General features: G+C 42.2%; 1 protein-coding gene across 1 annotated transcript in view; it reads right to left on the minus strand.

Moving 5' to 3' along the window:
- AGPAT5 (1-acylglycerol-3-phosphate O-acyltransferase 5) overlaps nucleotides 1-21,043 on the minus strand; it is a 119,310-nt gene that overhangs the window by 54,214 nt on the left and 44,053 nt on the right. The window contains exons 4-5 of the mRNA XM_054023129.1: nucleotides 13,530-13,619; nucleotides 1,188-1,278 (exon numbers count right to left, since the gene is read on the minus strand). Of these exons, the coding sequence (XP_053879104.1) occupies nucleotides 1,188-1,278; nucleotides 13,530-13,619 (181 nt within the window). The remainder of the gene's footprint in view (nucleotides 1-1,187; nucleotides 1,279-13,529; nucleotides 13,620-21,043) is intronic.

Genomic DNA, 21,043 nt, shown 5'->3' on the forward strand with positions numbered 1-21,043 from the left:
AGGAAATGCATTTTCCCAACAGCTATACTTAAAAGTGTAAACATTTTGAGATGTTGACTCCTGCCTTCAACTGGCTCATGATGCCAGCTTCCATTGCCTACTTATTAAATTTTCAAACAAGCACCTTCATGCTTTTTCCCTTCCTTTCCCTGCCCACATGGGAGGAGCGCCCCATAAACTTCTGCCAAACTAACTCATTATCCTCCTTCAAACTCTCATCTGTCATAATGCCTACAAAAACCTCAACAGTTAGACCACTGGTGCACTGAGACCACAGCCTATTATGCTGACCGATACTGTCTCACTGTTCCTTTATACTCCACCATCTGTACTCTCGTCTTGTACGTCGATTGTAAACTCTTTGAGACAAGAACTATCCTTTGTTTGTTTATACAGTGCCTAGCACAATGGGGTCCTGATCCATGACGAGGGCTCTTAGGAACGAATGTTAGGAACAAACTTTTCCCTTGGGCGAGTCATTCTGTATGATAGGTTTATTACACACGTAGTACTGGTTACCATCAGAGGCAGGATGCTGAACTTGATGGACCCGTAGTCTGATCCATGTTCCTAAAAACTCTTCTAAATCTAAAGTAATTCCCCTGAAGTATAGCTATTATAGACAAAAATCAAACAGACAACCTTGTTTGTGAAAATGGACACAGGCTTGTACAAACATACATACATTAAAACTTCAAAAAGTAAACTACTTCTTTATTAAAAAACATCAGTAAATCAATGATGATAAGATAAAAATGGTAGCTGATTTTGTTGTTCTTCGTTCGTATGGCTTGGATAGGTAGCAACAACTACAAATTTATGAGGAAGTATAATCATTGCTATGTTCACTTGGAAGTCGGTAAAATGACATCCAGTGGCCAATTGACGACATTGGTATGTTGGTGGATTTGTACAAAACACAGGGCACAAAAAAAACCAGCACTTTACAGAAGCACCACATGAAGGTTGTCATTTTGTTAAGAATGATTTATGGAGTGGACAAACTTAATTCCTAATTCAAATCAGAAGACATTTGTAGTAATCTTTTATATGTTACAAAATACACAAAAAGTCTCCCTTGTCTCTATCTCACTCATACACACACCAACAGTTATAACATGTGATGTTATAACAGAATAATGTTCTCTCCCTCTTCATTCACCAAAGTTCTTTGAAGTTTTGCTTACCTTCTTTATCAGCAAATAACTGACTATCTGCAATGACTTTTGGCATCTCTGGATTGTAACGAGTTCCCTCTGGAAAAATCACAAGATACATCTGTGGGATTAAAAAAAATATATATGCACATATTTCTAAAATCAGACATAGCATATAATTTCTAAAAACATTAATACAATTTTGGGCTTACACATGAGATTAACATCACATTCCAGATACAGCTGCAAGTATTGGAAGAAAATCAACACTCATTACAAAGCTATAGGAGGCTTACTTTAACTATGTCACGTACATAGCTGGTTCATTTGCAATGCTACAGTTTAGGGTATAAAACTATTTTCAGTCATTAACCCAATTTTCAGGGTTTTATATGTCTGCAGTAAAAAGCCCATTAGGTGATTTAACAAATTTTAAGAGGAAAGATAAAAAAGCCACATACCAAAAGGCAGATTAGGAAATCAATTGAGGAAATAAACAGCAGGAGCAGCTGAGCTAAGAACAAAATTCTTGTTCTCATAATAATCTTTAGTAGTATTCAACTTGAAATACAACGGCAGAATGAACTCTAAATATAAAGTGTTTACTCTTTTCCATTGATATATCACAGGCGATCTAAACTGGATTTTCTGCTTTACCACTGATGTTATTTTTAACTTAAAGTTTAACATAATGAAGAAAGTTATCTCAGACCCCATAATCACCAGAAGGTCTATTAGTTGACCAATATAAATTCCACAATGTTAAATGACAATGCTGCATACCTTTGATTGGATTTTCATTAAAATCATACATAATATGCATTGGAAATGCCATGCTATAGCAAATGTTAACTAGCATGAAATTAAACAGGATTTTCTTTTACTCAGTGTAAAATCATGTCAGCCAGTTGTGGTTAACCCAAATAGCTGATTTCTCTGGTGTCATAGCAGAGGTGGGTCTTTTGGAAAAAGATTTGAAGGAAGAAAAAAAGGTAGTGGCTTTACAGATAGTCAAAGGAAGGTGTTCCATACATAAGAGCAGTGGAGAAGAAGTTACGGAGAGGTTGGAGTCAGAAGCTGACACCTGAGAAGACAAGACCGGCATCTGTGGAATGAAGTCTTTGGAGGGAAAAGTGATGGGATAAGAGACAGGAATGGACCATTATCGAAGGTCAAAGTTATGAAGAGCCCTAAATGGTAGGAAAAGAAGCTTAAGATTTATGCAGTGGAACTTAGAGAGCAAGTGGAGGTGATATGGTCAAGGCAACATGCAAAAATCTTAGTAGCTACATTTTAAACTAACTGGAGGGAGCAACTTGGGTGGTTTGCAAAAGTGTAGAGAAAGAGGCAACATCTTGATTGTCATGAGAAAGATTTGATTAAGAAAGCTTCAGCTGCATGGACAGAGTTAAAAATAGGATGGAATTTAATTGCAGACAAAAAGGTGACAGGACTTGGATACAGCCTGGATATGTAGAGGAAAAGAGGAGGAGGAGTCAAAGATGACACCAGTCCAGAGTGACAGGGAGTAGAGTGGTCATAGTCATAGCATCATAGGACTCGAAGGACCCTCAGTAAGTCATCTAGTCCAGCCCACTGCACTGAGGCAGGACTAAGTATTAGGCCATCCCTGAGAGGTGTTTATCTAACCTGTTCTTAAAAACCTCCAAATCTCAGGTATTCACAACCTCCCTGGGTAATTTGTTCCAGTGCTTAACTACCCTTACAGTTAGGACGTTTTTTCCTAATGTAACCTAAATCTCCCTTACTGCAATTAAAGCCCCCTACACTTCTTGTCCTGTCCTCAATGGATAAGGATTACAATTTATCACCCCTCCTTTTTATAACAACCTTTTACATACATTAAGATTATGTCCCCCTCAGTCTTTTTTCCTCCAGACTAACCACACACAATGTTTTCAATCTTTCACGAGAACACAAGAACGGCCATACTGGGTCAGACCAAATGTCCATCTAGCCCAGTATCCTGCCTTCCAACAATGGCCAATGCCAGGTGCTCCAGAGGGTATGAACAGAACAGGTAATCATCAAGTGATCCATCCCCGTCGCCCATTCCCAGCTCTGACAAACAGAGGCTAGTGGCACCATCCCTGCCCATCCTGGCTAATAGCCATTGATGGACCTATCATCCATGAACTTATCTTGTTCTTTTTTGAACCCTGTTACAGTCTTGGCCTTCACATCCTCTGACAAGGAGTTCCACAGGTTGACTGTGCGTTGTGTGAAAAAATACTTCCTTTCGCTTATTTTAAACCTGCTATTAATTTCATTTGGGGACCCCTAGTTCTTGTGTTATGAGAAGGAGTAAATAATACTTCCTTAAATACTTTCCCCACACAAGTCATGATTTTATAGACCCCTATCATATCCCCCCTTAGTCGTCTCTTTTCCAAGCTGAAAAGTCCCAGTCTCATTAATCTCTCCTCATATGGCAGCTGTTCCATACCCCTAATAATTTTTATTGCCTTCTTCTGAACTTTTTCCAATTTCAATATATCTTTTTTGAGATGGGGCGACCACTTCTGCATGCAGTATTCAAGATGTGGGCGTACCATGGATTTATATAGTGGCAATATGATATTTTCTGTCTTGTTATCTATCCCTTTCTTAATGCTTCCCAACATTCTCTTCACTTTTTTGACTGCTGCTGCACTTTGAGTAGATATTTTCAGAGTACTATCCACAATGACTCCAAGATCTCTTTCTTGAGTGGTAATAGCTAATTTAGACCCCATCATTTTATATGTATTGTTGGGATTATATTTCCCAATGTGCATTACTTTGCATTTATCAACATTGAATTTCATCTGCCATTTTGTTGCCCAGTCACCCAGTTTTGAGAGATCCTTTTGTAGCTCTTCGCAGTCTGCCTAGGACTTAACTATCTTGAGTAATTTTGCATCGTCAGGAAATACTGCACTTCACTGTTTACCCTTTTCCAGGTCATTTATGAATATATTAAATAGGACTGGGCCCATTATAGACCACTGGGGGACACCACTATTTACCTCTCTCCATTCTGAAAACTGACCATTTAATTTCTACCCTTTGTTTCCTATCTTTTAACCAGTTACCAATCCATGAGAGGACCTTCCCTCTTATCCCATGACATCTTACATTGCTTAAGAGCCTTTGGTGAGGGACCTTGTCAGGCACTTTCGGAAAATCTAAGTATACCATATCCATTGGATCCCACTTGTTCACATACTTGTTGACCCCCTCAAAGAATTCTAGTAGAGTGTGAGGCATAATTTCCCTTTACAAAAACCACGCTAACTCTTCCCCAACAAATTATGTTCATCTATGTGTCTGACAATTTTGATCTTTACTATAGTTTCAACCAGTTTGCCCAGTACCGAAGTCAGGCTTACCGGCCAGTAATTTCCGGGATCATCTCTGGAGCCCTTTTAAAAAATTGGCGTCACATTAGCTATCCTCCAGTCATTTGGTACAGAAGCTGATTTAAATTATAGGTCACAGACTACAGTTAGTAGTTCTTCAATTTCACATTTTAGTTCCTTCAGAACTCTTGGGTGACTTCCTGAGTCCAAGGATTGGGTTGTTTTTTTTTGCATTTGGGTGATGGCAGTGTTTACCAAGCCAAGGTCAAAGAAAAGCTGTAACCTTGGGAGTTTAATACAAGCTGGGAGTGGCAAGTATTAATTTTTAAAATCCTTGCGGGCCCCTATCTTCTGCACTCAAAGTGCCAGAGTGGAGATTCAGCCTTGACATGGTGGCAGCACGGTGGGATAGTTTTGAACCAGAAGCACAGATCTCAGGATTTTAAAAGGACACATTTTTCCTTTTGGCTGCTTGAAAGCCAGGGATTTTTTCCCCCCCTCTTTCTTTTCTTTTCTTTTCTTTGCTGCCTGAGGGGAAACAGGCCCACAAAGGGATCGGCCTGCAAAGCCAGGGAGTCAAACAAGCCATTTATTTTCTTTTCTTTTCTATCTTCATGGCAATGAAATAGTTAGGCTAGGGTTGGACCGCCCTGTGCATGAGGTTGAGGTCAGGCACCAAAACCTTAGAAAAACTAGTCTTCCCAAAGTGGCACGCCACAGAGAAGACCGACCCAGATCAAGTCCAGACATCCAGCTCCCTGACGGAAATGAAGGGAGGGGATGGGGGACTGGGAACTTCCCAGGAGGGAAGGGTCAGCCCTCTCTTGACCAAGATCTAGGTGCCAAGCCGGAGGGATGCTCTTAATCCAGAACGAGTTCTGATTGCAGAAGACAGGGATATTTCTTCCTACAAATGATGCACTTGGAAGCGGAGGAGAGGAACCAGGCGAAGCGCTTGGAGGCAGAAATGCAGGCAAAGCGCTTGGAGGCAGAAATGCAGGCAAAGCGCTTGGAGGCAGAAATGCAGGCAAAGCGCTTGGAGGCAGAAATGCAGGCAAAGCGCTTGGAGGCAGAAATGCAGGCAAAGCGCTTGGAGGCAGAAATGCAGGCAAAGCGCTTGGAGGCAGAAATGCAGGCAAAGCGCTTGGAGGCGGAGCTAGAGCTGAAGTGCTTAGACTTGGAAAGGGCTAAGCTGGGTCCACCAGGTAACCCTAACAGTCCTTTACCGCTCCCCATTCCAAGAAATTCCCCACATACAAGGTAGGCGATGATACAGAGGCCTTCTTAGAAAATTTCGAAAGGTCCTGCCTTGGATAGAACACCCCTATAGACCAGTAAATGGTGGAGTTGAGGCTGCAAATCAGTGGACCCTTAGCAGAGGTGGCAGCTGAAATGCCTAAAGAACACATGAATGAGTACGAACTTTTTAAACAAAAGGCCAGAATTAGAATGGGGTTAATAGCCGAGCATGTCTGTCAGCGGTTCAGAGCCCTAAGGTGGAAACCAGATGTGGCATTTTCCCGACACGTCTGCCACACTGTAAAAAATTGGGATGCCTGGATATGAGGAGCAAGTGTTAAATCTCTGGAAGATCTGTCTCTCCTAGTGCAGCAGTTCTTAGAGGGTGTTCCTGAGGCAATAGAAAGGTACATCGTAGATGAAAAGCCCAAAACTGTAATTGAGGCAGGGGAGATTGGAACCAAATGGGTGGAGGGGCGGAGAAGAAAAAAGCTAGTAGCAGTTGGTGTGGATACCAGAAGGGACAACCCGAGACGATACCCCACCATCTGAGTCAGCCCAAAGCCCCCCCTTGCAAGGAGGAGCCAGGGAGACTCTAGATGCCCTGTTGTCCTACCACTCCACACTCCAACCACCCACCTCGCCCCACCCCACAGTCAGCTGGGAGATGCTTTAAATATAATGAGCAGGGGCACGTGAAGGCCAACTATCCCAAGAGCACCAGTCGACTACAACTCATCACCCCGGAGTCCTACCAAGAGCCTTAGGGCCCGGATGTCTTGCAAATACCCCCAGAGCGAAGGGAAACTGAGTGTGGGTGGGAGGAAGATTACTGCGTGGATAGACACTGGAGCACAGGTGTCAGCTATCCACCAATCCCTGGCTAACAAAAAGGGTAGGGATGGTAACCCCCAGCCAGGCTAAACAGGTCTCCACACCTAACTCCATTCCTGAGCCTCCTACAGGAACCCAGCCAGAGGTGGTGGAACGAGACTCCAGACCAGCATCTATGGCAGGAGTTGTAAATCCAGTTCCTGGAACCCAGCCAGAACCAGCCCAAGGATTGGAACTGGCGGAGCAGTCAGCACCAGAGCCCATGCTTGCAATCCCACCAGAGTCAGGGGAGCCAGCACCAAAGGGCGCCACAGAGTCTGCACCTGCAGCAGCAGCTAGACGGGCGCAAGAGGCTCAACTGGAGCCTGAAATACCACCTAGTGCATCAGCGGAGAGCAGTTCACAGTCAACAGAAACAACCCCATCACCTGCATCGCTCCCAGTGGGACCAGGCCCAAGTCCACAACCCAGCGTCTCCAGCATCAAGGGAACAGTTCCAGGCAGAGCAGGAAGGAGACACAAGGGAGCTTGGATTGTGGCATGGAGCGACCCACCGCCTCTCAGCTCTTCTAATAGGTCCAGGTATGTTATAGAAGTAGGACTCTTATACAAAAAGACTCTTTGTGGTGGGCACAAGAAGGACTGGCATCCTCAGAGACAGTTGGTAGTTCCAACTAAGTATAGGGAAAAGCTCTTGAGCTTAGCTCACAATCACCCTAGTGGCCATAGAATCATAGAATATCGGGGTTGGAAGGTACCTCAGGAGGTCATCTAGTCTAACCCCCTGCTCAAAGAAGGACCAATTCCCAACTAAATCATCCCAGCCAGGGCTTTGTCAAGCCTGACCTTAAAAACCTCTAAGGAAGGAGATTCCACCACCTCCCTAGGTTGCCCATTCCAGTGCTTCACCACCCTCCTAGTGAAAAAGTTTTTCCTAATATCCAACCTAAACCTCCCCCACTCCTTGTTCTGTCATCTGCTACCACTGAGAACAGTCTAGATCCATCCTCTTTGGAACCCCACTTCAGGTAGTTGAAAGCAGCTATCAAATCCCCCCCTCATTCTTCTTTTCTGGAGACTAAACAATCCCAGTTCCCTCAGCCTCTCCTCATAAGTCATGTGCTCCAGACCCCTAATCATTTTTGTTGCCCTCCGCTGGACTCTTTCCAATTTTTCCACATCCTTCTTGTCATGTGGGGCCCAAAACTGGACACAGTACTCTAGATGAGGTCTCACCAGTGTCGAATAGAGGGGAATGATCACATCCCTCGATCTGCTGGCAATGCCCCTACTTATACAGCCCAAAATGCCGTTAGCCTTCTTGTCAACAAGGGTACACTGTTGACTCATATCCAGCTTCTCGTCCACTGTAACCCTTAGGTCCTTCCATTCGGTCCCTAGTCTGTAACAGTGAATGGGATTCTTCCGTCCGAAGTGCAGGACTCTGCACTTGTCCTTGTTGAACCTCATCAGATTTCTTTTGGCCCAATCCTCTAATTTGTCTAGGTCCCTCTGTATCCTATCCCTACCCTCCAGCGTATCTACCACTCCGCCCAGTTTAGTGTCATCTGCAAACTTGCTGAGAGTGCAGTCCACGCCATCCTCCAGATCATTAATGACGATATTGAACAAAACCGGCCCCAGGACCGACCCTTGGGGCACTCCACTTGAAACTGGCTGCCAACTAGACATGGAGCCATTGATCACTACCTGTTGAGCCCAACAATCTAGCCAGCTTTCTATCCACCTTATAGTCCATTCATCCAGCCCATACTTCTTTAACTTGCTGGCAAGAATAGTGTGGGAGACCGTATCAAAAACTTTGCTAAAATCAAGGAATAACATGTCCACTGCTTTCCCCTCATCCACAGACCCAGTTATCTCCTCATAGAAGCCAATTAGGTGAGTCAGGCATGACTTGCCCTTGGTGAATCCATGCTGACTGTTCCTGATCACTTTCTTCTCCTCTAAGTGCTTCAGAATTGATTCCTTGAGGACATGCTCCATGATTTTTCCAAGGACTGAGGTGAGGCTGACTGGCCTGTAGTTTCCCAGATCCTCCTTCTTCCCTTTTTTAACGATGGGCACTACATTAGCCTTTTTCCAGTCATCCGGGACCTCTCCCGATCGCCATGAGTTTTCAAAGATAAATGGCCAATGGCTCTCTAATCACATCCGCAAAATCCTTTAGCACCCTCGGATGCAGCGCATCTGGCCCCATGGACTTGTGCTCGTCCAGTTTTTCTAAATAGTTCCGAACCACTTCTTTCTCCACAGATGGCTGGTCATCTCCTCCCCATACTGTGCTGCCCAGTGCAGCAGTCTGGGAGCTGACCTTGTTCGTGAAGACAGAGGCACAAAAAGCAATGAGTACATTAGCTTTTTCCACATCCTCTGTTACTAGGTTGCCTCCCTCATTCAGTAAGGGGCCCACACTTTCCTTGACTTTCTTCTTGTTGCAAACATACCTGAAGAAACCCTTCTTGTTACTCTTAACATCTCTTGCTAGCTGCAACTCCAAGTGTGATTTGGCTTTCCTGATTTCACTCCTGCATGTCTGAGCAATATGTTTATATTCCTCCCTGGTCATTTGTCCAATCTTCCACTTCTTGTAAGCTGCGTTTAAGATCAGCAAGGATTTCACTGTTAAGCCAAGCTGGTCACCGGCCATATTTGCTATTCTTTCTACACATCGGGATGGTTTGTTCCTGCAACCTCAATAAGGATTCTTTAAAATACAGCCAGCTCTCCTGGACTCCTTTCCCCCTCATGTTATTCTCCCAGGGGATCCTGTCCATCTGTTCCCTGAGGGAGTCAAAGTCTACTTTTCTGAAGTCCAGGATCCGTATTCTGCTGCTCTCCTTTCTTCCTTGTGTCAGGATCCTGAACTCGACCATTTCATGGTCACTGCCTCCCAGGTTCCCATCCACTTTTGCTTCCCCTACTAATTCTTCCTGGTTTGTGAGCAGCAGGTCTAGAAGAGCTCTGCCCCTAGTTGGTTCCTCCAGCCCTTGCACCAGGAAATTGTCCTCTACACTTTCCAAAAACTTCCTGGATTGTCTGTGCACCGCTGTATTGCTCTCCCAGCAGATATCAGGGTGATTAAAGTCTCCCATGAGAACCAGGGCCTGCAATCTAGTAACTTCTGCTAGTTTCCAGAAGAAGGCCTCGTCCACCTCATCTCCCTGGTCTGGTGGTCTATACCAGACTCCCACCATGACATCACCCTTGTTGCTCAGACTTCTCAACTTAATCCAGAGACTCTCAGGTTTTTCTGCAGTTTCATACCGGAGCTCTGAGCAGTCATACTCCTCTCTTACATACAATGCAACTCCCCCACCTTTTCTGCCCTGCCTGTCCTTCCTGAACAGTTTATAACCATCCATGATAGTACTCCAGTCATGTGAGTTATCCCATCAAGTCTCTGTTATTCCAATCACATCATAGTTCCTTGACTGTGCCAGGACTTCCAGTTCTCCCTGCTTGTTTCCCAGGCTTATTCCATTAGTGTATAGGCACTTAAGATAACTCGGTGATCGTCCCGCTTTCTCAGTCTGAGACAGGAGTCCTCCCCTCTTACACTCACCTGCTCGCGCTTCCTCACGGTATCCCATTTCCCCACTTACCTCAGGGCTTTGGTCTCCTTCCCCCGGTGAACCTAGTTTAAAGCCCTCCTCGGCTGGGGTGAACAGGACCAAGGACCGTTTGGGGAAGTCATTCCACTGGGAGGGAATGGGCAAGGACGTTTCTACCTATGTCCGGTCTTGTGAGGTGTGCCAGATGGTGGGAAAGCCCCAAGACCAGGTCAAGGCCCCTCTCCAGCCACTTCCCATCATTGAGGTTCCATTTCAGTGTGTAGCTGTGGATATTCTGGGTCCTTTCCCTAAGAAGTCACCCAGAGGACAGCTATACATACTGACCTTCATGGATTTTGCCACCCGATGGCCAGAAGCAGTAGCTCTAAGTAGCACCAGGGCTAAAAGCGTGAGCCAGGCATTGGCAGATATTTTTGCCAGGTTAGGTTGGCCCTCCAACATCCTTATGAATTCAGGAACTAACATCCTGGCAGGGACCATGAAACGTCTTTGGGAAGCTCATGGGGTGAACCACTTGGTTGCCACCCCTTACCATCATCAAATGACTGGCCTACTGGAGAAATTTAATGGGACTTTGGGGGCCATGATATATAAATTCGTGAATGAACACTCCAATGATTGGGACCTAGTGTTACAGCAGTTGCTCTTTGCCTACTGGGCTGTACCACATCCCAGTTTGAGATTTTCACCATTTGAACTTCTTTATTGCTGCGAAGTTAATGGGCCATTACAGTTGGTGAAGCAGCAATGGGAGGGGTTACATCTTCTCCAGAAACTAACATTTTGGACTTTGTAACTAACCTGCAAAACACCCTCAAAGACTCTCTAGCCCTTGCTCGAGAAAACCTACAGCATGCTCAACAAGAGCAAAAGGCCTGGTATGATAAACATGCCAGAGAGCGTTCCTTCAGAGTAGGTGACCAAGTCATGGTCCTGAAAGCGCTCCAGGCCAATAAGATGGAAGTGTCGTGGGAGGGACCATTTATGGTCCGAGAGCACCTGAGAGACCCTACCCTAAAACCTAAAGTATACCATGTTAATTAAAGCCCTTTTATTCCTGAGAAATCAAGGTTCTCCAGTTTACAGGCCAGGAGAGAGACAACGCTGAGCGGCCTGAAGGAGTCTACTATGAAGGAAAAAGCAACGATGGCATAGAAGAGGCATTTCCATCACCCTTGGGTGTAAGCAGCGACAGCAAATCCAGGAGCTGTGCACCAGCTTCACGCCAATGTTTTCAGCCTCCCTTGGACGGTGAGAATGGGAGTACCACTCCTTTGACACAAGTGATGCTCGCCCAATTATTGCCCAAACCTACCGGATGGCTCCTCAAGCCAAAACCGCAATAGAAAGGGAAATCAATTACATGTTACAGATGGGTGTAATCTGCCCCTCTGAGAGTGCACGGGGCTCTCCAGTGGTTCTGGTTCCCAAACCAGATGGGGAAATCCGCTTTTGTGCGGACTACTGTAAGCTAAATGCTGAAACTCGCCCAGAAAACTATCCAATGTCATGCACAGATGAGCTATTGGAGAAACTGGAATGTGTCCCGTTCATCTCCACCTTAGACATAACTAAGGGATACTGGCACGTGCTGCTAGATGACCCAGCCAAGGAAAGGTCAGCCTTCATCACCCATGTATGGATTTATGAATTTAATGTGTTCTCTTCGGACTGTGAAATGCACCCGCCACCTTCCAGAGAGTGGTAGATAACTTTCTGGCTGGATTTGCGGAATTTGAATTTGGCATGATCTGTTCTTGACAAATCCATGTTGGCTATTACTTATAACCCTATTATCCTTCAGATGCTTACAAACTGATTGTTTACTGATTTGTTCCAGTATCCTTCCAGGAACCGAAGTTAGGCGAACTGGTTTATAATTCCCTGGGTCCTCTTGTTCCCCTCTTTAAAGATGGGCAATATGTTTGTTCTTTTCCAATCCTACCCATCCTTCATGAGTTCTCGAAGATAATAGCTAGTAATTCTGAGATTGCTTCAGCTAGTTCCTTAAGTACCCAAAGGGGAATTCCATCAACTTGTATACGTTTGGAAGTATGCCTACACTACAGAGACTATACCGGCACAGCCACATAGCTGTAGTTATGGCAGCAAAACTCTGTTAGAGTAGATGCAGCCTACATCAATGGTAGGGGTCTTTGCCATCAGTGTACAAACATCATCTTCCTAAATGATGGCAGCTATGTTGACAGAAGCATTATTCCGTTGTCATAACTGTGTCTATCTTGGGGGTTTGGCTGGCATAGCTACCTCAGTCAGGGGTATAGATTTTCACATTCCTGACTGGATGCAGCTATGTTGACCTAACTTTTAAGTGTAGACCAGGCTTAACTTATCTAAATATTAAGGTTAATTGTGTTAAGTATCTGGACACAATTAACTATTTTAGTGAAGACTGAAGTAAAATAAGCATTAAACACTTCATACTTCTTGATGTCATCCATCATTAGCTCTCCTTCCCCGCTAAGTAGAGGACCTACACTTTCCTTTGTCTTTCTCTTGCTCCTACAGTACTCATAGAACTTCTTCTTAATGCCTTTCTATGTTCCTTGGTAGGTGTAACCCATTTTGTGCCTGAGCCTTTCTGATTTTGTCCCTACATGCTGTGCTATTCTTTTGTTCTCATCCGTAGCAATTTGTCCATGTTTCTACTTTTTGTAGGATTCCTTTTTCATATAATTTAAAGCATAGCTGATCAACTGAGATATCTCAAGTATTACCAAGTGGGTTATAATGCACCAAGCCAATAAGGGGGAAAACACAAGATATTAATGTACAGTAACTAATACAAATGAAAGCATAGTGATTCCAACCACTGAACCACGGACCATAGAGGGAGTCATGAGAAAAGTCACTTGGCAGTAACAGTTGTTCTTCAAATAGAAAATTATCAAGAGATTTTCCCTGTAGCAGACAAAGTTATTCAGTTTTAAAATGTCATTTACATTAAAAATGATTAATCATCCTGATAGCTGATTAATTAACATTTTGTAAGAATGTTTCTTGACTTTCAAAAGATCAAACTAATTTGATATACAGTTAAAAAAATCAGTCTGACAGGCATTACTACAGTAAGCAAGATGATATTTTAAAATATAGGGAACAGTGAAATTGGCTGTTTCTGGAAAGAAACTCAGCTGCTGTAATGGTAGCTCTAAGAATAGTCTGTGAAAATACATAAAGAAAACATGCATATGGTTGCTTGTCTTGTAATTTACAAATACTAGTTATTTCTAATCCCTCTGATGCAGTCATTACAGTTACAAATATTGATTATTTAAAAATAATAATAATAAAATAAAGAGAAAAAAGTGTAATCTTACTGGAGTCTCAGCTTTCACCTGGGCCCACAGCTTGTTTCTCATTTCTTTTTCATTAAATCTGGCACTTCGTTTTACATAGATTCCTCCATGCTAGGACATAAAAATTTAAAATGAAAAGTATTTAGTATTTATCAGATACTACATTTGATGAAAAAACAAATGTTTGAATTTGGATAAAAACAATTTTAGATATTATGGTGACAGGTCATTAGAAGCATCTATTGAGATAAAATTAGCAGCCTGCATAGTAGAGAACATTCTCTCTCAGGATGAAAGACACACCATTTTATATTTGCATAAGCAATACATACTCTTTAACAAAGTTACATATAAGGAGAAGTGCTATACATATAGATCACAATGTCCACACAGATAATTAGAAAACACCTGACCTGTCTTGTTTAACAATGTTACTGAATCAGAAGACAACACTGGAACTGACACGAGGGTCTATTCCTACAAATACACACACAGAAGTAACTTTATTAATGCAAGTAGTACCACTGAGATTAATAGGACTCCTCACATGAGTAAAGTTATTCATCTGCATAACTATTTGCAGATCAGAATTTTCAAATCTGGGCGTCATGCTGTAAATAGCAACAGAAGACAAATACTGAAGACATGTAATAGGTATCATATTGTAGATACATGTATGTATGTGCGTATGTAGTAACAAGCAGCACTGATCATATCATACTATTATATACTTTCACAAATAAAAGAAAGTCTGGTAATTGCAAAGAGAAAGTTAGATACTGATGATACTCAGATAAATTAAAATAACTACTTGTTTTAGAAGGCAAAAGATTCTTTACAATAATAGCATTTTCACTGGGAAATCTTATGAAAAACTAAACCATTTCCTGGAAAAGATTAGTTTTATAGCTTGTTCCAGACATATTACTATTAACATTTTAAAACTGAGAGACTGATCGCACTATTAAGATTGAAAAGAGAGAAACACAACTAAAGCAAAAAAGATAAAAAAGAGGATATAAATAAAATTTGCCTCTTAAAAATAAATTCCTCATTGTTATAAATAGCAATCTTTTTGCATGTTCAAAATTAAAATCTGTTATCTTACCAAATCATCTTTTCATCATTGCTGCACATTTACTGCTTTTTCTAAGTACTATACTAGACTACTTGCATTGATTTTTTTCAATAAAAATCTTTGAGAGATTTAAACACATAAGTAAAGAACATTCTTTTATAGTCTCAAATAGATGTTTCATTAAATATATGAAAACTAAATTAAGATCCCAAGAGGATGCTGGATTTTCAATAGGATAGTAAACGTTGTCTAATAGCAAACACCAATTTATTATCATTGAGAGAATGGAAGGCAGATAAGGCTAATAAATGAACCTTAAATTGAAGAGAGTGATAAGTCTGCTATTTTGAGCTGGAGGAAGTACTCAGGTATACATTAGGTTGAGGCCGTGAGATGGGATCATTATCGTCATCCTCTGCCCACATTGTGAACCTTTTCCATTTTAAAATGTAATGTTTTCCAGAGCTCACTAATATATCCTGAACAGAAGTGGAACAAGATAGGCAATACATTCAGTTCCGTTAGAAACCTAAATAAGGTGAACAGAGTTTGTGTTTAGATGGCAGTCTCAACCATCCTGTTGAGTAAGCAAATCTGGAATGACAGGCAGAGTTTTGTACATCCCTTCTGAGATGTGTAGTAAATCTGTGAACAATTGCTGCTTGGGCCAAATAGGCACTATTAAAATTATCTTCTTCATGTCCCCCCTAGCACTCTGTTATTAGACATAATAGGAGGAAAAGCATATAGGAGACTTTGGCTCTATTATCTGAGGAACATATCTGAAATTGAATGTGTCTGTCTGTCTTTGCTCTCGATCAAAACTTCTGACATTTTGCATTTTCTTTCATTGTGAAGAAGTCTGTCTATGGATGTCCCTAGCATGTGAAGATTTCCTGTATCACTGAAGTTTTCAGTGACCACTCACCAGTGGCTATCACGATTCTGCTTAGCTGGTCTTCCAGATTGCTGTTTTTCCCTGTTAGATGCATAGCCACATGTTGTGGAGAGGGCACCATTTCCATTGCCTCACTGCAAAATTAAGAATGGACACCTTCCTGCTTGTTTATATAAATTAGAGATATTGTCCATAAGCACCTGAACAACTTTATGCTGGACATGAGGTTAGAATGTTTTTAAATGCCCAACAAATTGCTCTGAGTTCTATAAGGTTTTAATGTAATTTAATGTAGTGTTGTCTTTGGGGGGATTCCAATGTTCCTGTACTGTGAACCTGCAGCAGTGAGCATACCATTCTGTGTTGGATTATTCAGTATCTGTTATGGATGGAAGAGGACTGAATGGTACCTCTTTGAGGACATCATAAGGATGACCATGCTAATCTAGAGATATTAGCACTTTCTTTGGAATGGAAAGCTGTTGATTCATCTGTCTGTACTTTGTCTGTAGTTGGCTGACAGCCAATGCTGTAAAGTTCTTATTTTGAGACATGCGTATATTGTTGAAGTTAAGAGTCCCATCAACTTGAGATAGAACATTACCCTTTGAGAGTGCCAAGTTTCTACTGCTGATTTTACATTCAGGAACCTCTCTTGAGGAAGAAGCACTCTGCTTATCTCAGAGTCTAACAGAGATAAGATTTCATAACTGATTTATTAAAGTGACTTCTTAGGGTTTATCATGAAACCATACTTCTGAAGAGAGTACATGTGCAGAGGAGAGCATTACAAAGATGTTCCTTTAATGACACTTAGTCAATCCTCCAAATAAGGGTACACGAGAATTCCCTTTCTTCTTAGGTGAGCTGCCACTGCTGATAGATATTTTGAGAATACTATGGGGGCAGCATAAAGTCCAAATGGAAGGATCCTGTACTGGAAGTAATCCTCTCCCACTATGAAACTAAGGTATTTGCAATAAGAACAAGAGGAAATATGTAAATGCCTGTCCTTTAATCACGACTGCAAGCCAATCTTTCAAAGGGAGGATATGATAAAGGCTAGGGTAGAATACAGAAACAAGATGTCTTGATGAAAGTATTGAGCTTCTTGAGGTTTAATTAAGGCAAAGGCTTCCACCTTTTTGTGTGTGTCACAGGGAGAGATTGTGAGAGACCAAAGTGCCATGAATACCCAAGACTTCTGCAATAGCAAGGACTTGATTAGGTGAGATGCCCAGATGATCCCAGCATATGAACCATGCCCACTGCTTCAAAGGTGGGGGGAGGGGAAAAAACACCAAAACCCCAGTAAGTTGCTTCCCAACCCAAAATCTGGCAACCTGTTATAACCCTGAGCATGTGAGCAAGACACACCAGTCCAACATATAGAAAAAGGATTCTCGGTACCACCTCAGAGCACTAGTCCAAACCATCTGTTATCCTGTCTCCTGCTCTGGCCAGTCTCTGCTTCAGAGGAAGGCTAAATAAATAAACTTACACTACACCTAGCCAATTGTGTACTGCAGAAAAAATTCCTTCCTGACCCCTCTAGGCAACCAGTGGAAGTCCTGGAGCATGAGGGCCATCTACTTCATAGCAGGATCATGATACTGATGCGACTCATGTTTACAAAGCCTTTTGTGGCCCTCAAGTGAATGGTATTATGTCAGTGTAAAGCACTATTATTTTATTCAGTTTTACTATTATATAAGCATGCAGGTTTATTTTAAATTAGATTATAAATTTTTTTTAGAAGTACCATCTCAAGGATTGAGTGATGCAGGTTCTGTTAGGTGCAGTACATATTAACTCCTCCTTATTCCTAGAGCTAGAATCTCCGATCTCAGCAGGTTCTTGTGATTGGAAGGATGGATTTTTTTTTTTTTTAATTGTATTGAATATCTTCTGCGGACAATCTCTAAAATCCACTTGTCCATAGGTAAGGCTAAGATTTTGTCATGGATATTTTTAGTAAAAGTCACGGGCAGGTCATGGGCAATAAAGAAAAATTCACGGAAGCCTGTGACCTGTCCGTGACTTTTACTAAAAATATCCATGACAAAATGGGGAGCTCAGCTGCAGGGCCCCCACACTGACTGCTGAGGCTGGGCAGCTGCAGGAGCCTGCTCCCAGCTCTGGTTGAATTTATGGCGTGGTCCCACCACCGCCCGCAGTGGCCAGGAGGTCCTGCCTCCCGTGGCAGCTGGAAGCTGCAGGGGTCTCCCCGCCAACTGTAAAAGTCACGGGCAGGTCATGGGCAATAAAGAAAAATTCACGGAAGCCTGTGACCTGTCCGTGACTTTTACTAAAAATATCCATGACAAAATGGGGAGCTCAGCTGCAGGGCCCCCACACTGACTGCTGAGGCTGGGCAGCTGCAGGAGCCTGCTCCCAGCTCTGGTTGAATTTATGGCGTGGTCCCACCACCGCCCGCAGTGGCCAGGAGGTCCTGCCTCCCGTGGCAGCTGGAAGCTGCAGGGGTCTCCCCGCCAACTGTGGCGGCAAGGGACCCTGCAGCTCCCGGCTGCCATGGCTGAATTCACAGAGGTTGCTGGAGTCATGGATTCTGTGAATTCTGCGAGCTCCATGAACAAATCGTAGCCTTATCCATGGTTATAAAAGTCCAAGTGGGAAAAAATGATATAGCCAGTCTCCAAATGGAGGGGAGTGAACCTGAATTAAGACTGGATCAGAGCTCTCGGGCCTTAGGTCACAAAGTTGACATACTGCCCAATAACACAGCTACTCAAGATGCCTGATTGCCTCTTGATCTCAGTTTGAAGCTCTTTCTCTTTGGTTGAGAAAACTGCCAAGGAGGCTATTGCTGGTGATATTACTGTCTCCTTTGAGTAAAGTGAGAAGACAATCAAGGGTAATGTTGTCTTTGGTATTTAAAACCTAGTACTTGTGGCCTTTTCCTGTGCTGTTGATAGATGCTCAAGTAACTGGCAGTGTATCTATTTTCCATCTTTTACAGAAACTCATCAGTGGTGGTACCCAATGGGCCTCCTTCTTTAAAAGGAAGATCCTCCACTTTAGCTCTCAGGAGGCAGTCCCAAAGATTTAAGCCAAGCATACCTTCTGATAGAAATTGTAGTAGCTACAGCTCTAGCTGCTGCATCTGAAGTCGATAGATGCTATCAAGGCATGTCATGCTACTTAGAGACCTTCTGTTATGACAGCATGTGCAAGTTTCCTCTGTTCATTCAGGCGCAAGTCAATAAACACTGACATTTTCTTCCAAAGATGGTATTGTTAGCGCACTGTGATTTGGTAATTCATGGAATTTAACATAATGTGAAAGATGAGAAGACTTTTTTTCCCAATAAATTCATTTTCTTTCTATTTTTATCTGAGTAAATAGAGTGTACTAATCCACCCTTAGGTCTCTGAACAGCAGCTTCTACTACCGAAGAGTCTGAAAAATCCTTTTGGGGTAAATATTTATATAATTTGTCCATCTTTTTAGACACTGCCTAACCTGAGGATGAACTTGCCCAAATGAACTTTGTGGGTTGCAAAAGCCCACCTAGTATTAACAGTGATATTCTGTTTGAAGAGTGAGAGCCACAGTTAGCATATTGCTCTCCAAAAAATAGCATCAAAATGGAGCATAAATTCAATGGTGCATTAACTCCTCATTACTTGTTTTGTCCAACTCAGAAGGGAATCACAAAACTACCACAGGCTAATAGCCAGTTGAGGCATGGCTACTTACCCAGACAAGCAGTGATGGCTAGTAGGGGACTGGAAGGAAGCACAGAAAAAAAAAGCATATATAATATTTTTTGCTTAATTTTTCCCCAAATTCTCTGCTGACCTTTTATCCAGCATGGCTGCATTTTAGTGGAGAAGGACTGGGCAGAAACTGTTGTGCAGATGCACACAAAAATACTAAGGCCAGCTTTAGATACACAGCTATTATATTTTTAGCTAATAGAACAATCCTGTGCCATAGCAGATGAATGTAAGCAGCTTCTTTGTTTGTTACCATTAGAAATACATATTAAAAAAAAAAAAAGGAATTTGTTAGCTATGCAATCATCTATAGATCCAGTTCCCTAATTTATATTGAATTTCTACGTATCTGCTTTTGAATAATATCAAAATATATGTGTAGGCTCAAAACAGATTTCTGGAAGTCCATAAGCACACTGTCTATATTTTCAATTTTTTCCCTCTGTACTTTAAAACATGTTTCTAGGTCAACAATAAACTATGTTTACAACTATGTTTCCTTAGCGCCTGAATTCTGCACAACTAGGTAGCCAAAATGTGTGTATATTCCAAACAGGATGTTTACCTGAGGTAGGGAATATAAATTCCGTGAGTATTCCGTAAGTACATATCACTGGAAAGTTTTAGTGGAGTGTGAGTGACATCACTGACAGAGCATCAACAGGAAGAGGAGGAAGTGTTTTGTGTGATAAAGACAATAAAAATACCTATTAGCTTGCACTACAGTCCTGGTGTATCCCTTTTCAGTAATTTAAATACATTTTCTTAAATACACACAATACTAGTGTCTGTAAACAGTCTTCCATTTGTGTCCCTGGATTAGTAATATATCCATCTCTGTTTAATGTCTTTAATAGTGTGAAAAGTGTTGTGGGGCACACAAAACTACACAGGTTTAAGTTAATAACTACGTTCTGTATAAAAGTGTAGCCTACATTCACACAAATTTCCAGAGGAACAGTCTATTAACAATCAGTATAGTAGTCAGGAAGTTGAACACAGAATATTCCAGAGAGCCACTGCAAGATTTTGGAAAATTACAAAAATTACTTTGGACACCAAGTGATACTGGATGCAATAGAGAACCTAAATTGTTAGCATTATAATAAAGGCAGAATTAGACCACCAGAGACATAGTGACTAGATGCAAAGGCAACAGTAGTGCTCTTTCCATGGATCATATTCTCTTCTTGCACTCTGCTAATGCATGGCAGAGGAGAAATAAAAGATCATCAGAAACTGTCACTTTGGTGTGGGGGTTCAAGTGGATGGGGAGAGAACAGAGAAGGATGGGTCATTGTTTCCATAGCACATTCTCCCCTGTTCTCAGGACCCAATAGAAGCCCCTTCCCTGGAGCACCATAGGGTTTGGGCTCTGTGTATATTGAGTTGAGTGGAGTAAGGAAGCAGATACCTTCTGTGGCATGCTCTCCTCCATATCCACAGGGTGTTTGAGAACTGATGCTTGCTCCACGCAGCACTGAATTTGAGTAAACCATCTCTACAACTACTCCTCCAAAGCTGTGGAGATGCCAGCCAGTGGCAGTAGTTACAGTTCAACCTCAGTTATGACCAGAGTTATGAAATGATCAGTGAACCACACACCTCATTTGGAACTGTAAGTACAGAGTCAGGCAGCAGCAGAGACCAAAAAAAAAAAAAAAAAAGAGCAAATACAGTGCAGTACTGTGTTAAACATAAACTACTAAAAAAATAAAGGGAAAGTTTAAAAAAAAGATTTGACATGGTAAGGAAACTGTTTCTGTGCTTGTTTCATTTAAATTAAGATGGTTAAAAGCAGCATTTTTTTTCTTCGTA

Source organism: Malaclemys terrapin, chromosome 3, assembly GCF_027887155.1.
Source record: "Malaclemys terrapin pileata isolate rMalTer1 chromosome 3, rMalTer1.hap1, whole genome shotgun sequence".
NCBI classification, from domain to species: domain Eukaryota; kingdom Metazoa; phylum Chordata; order Testudines; family Emydidae; genus Malaclemys; species Malaclemys terrapin.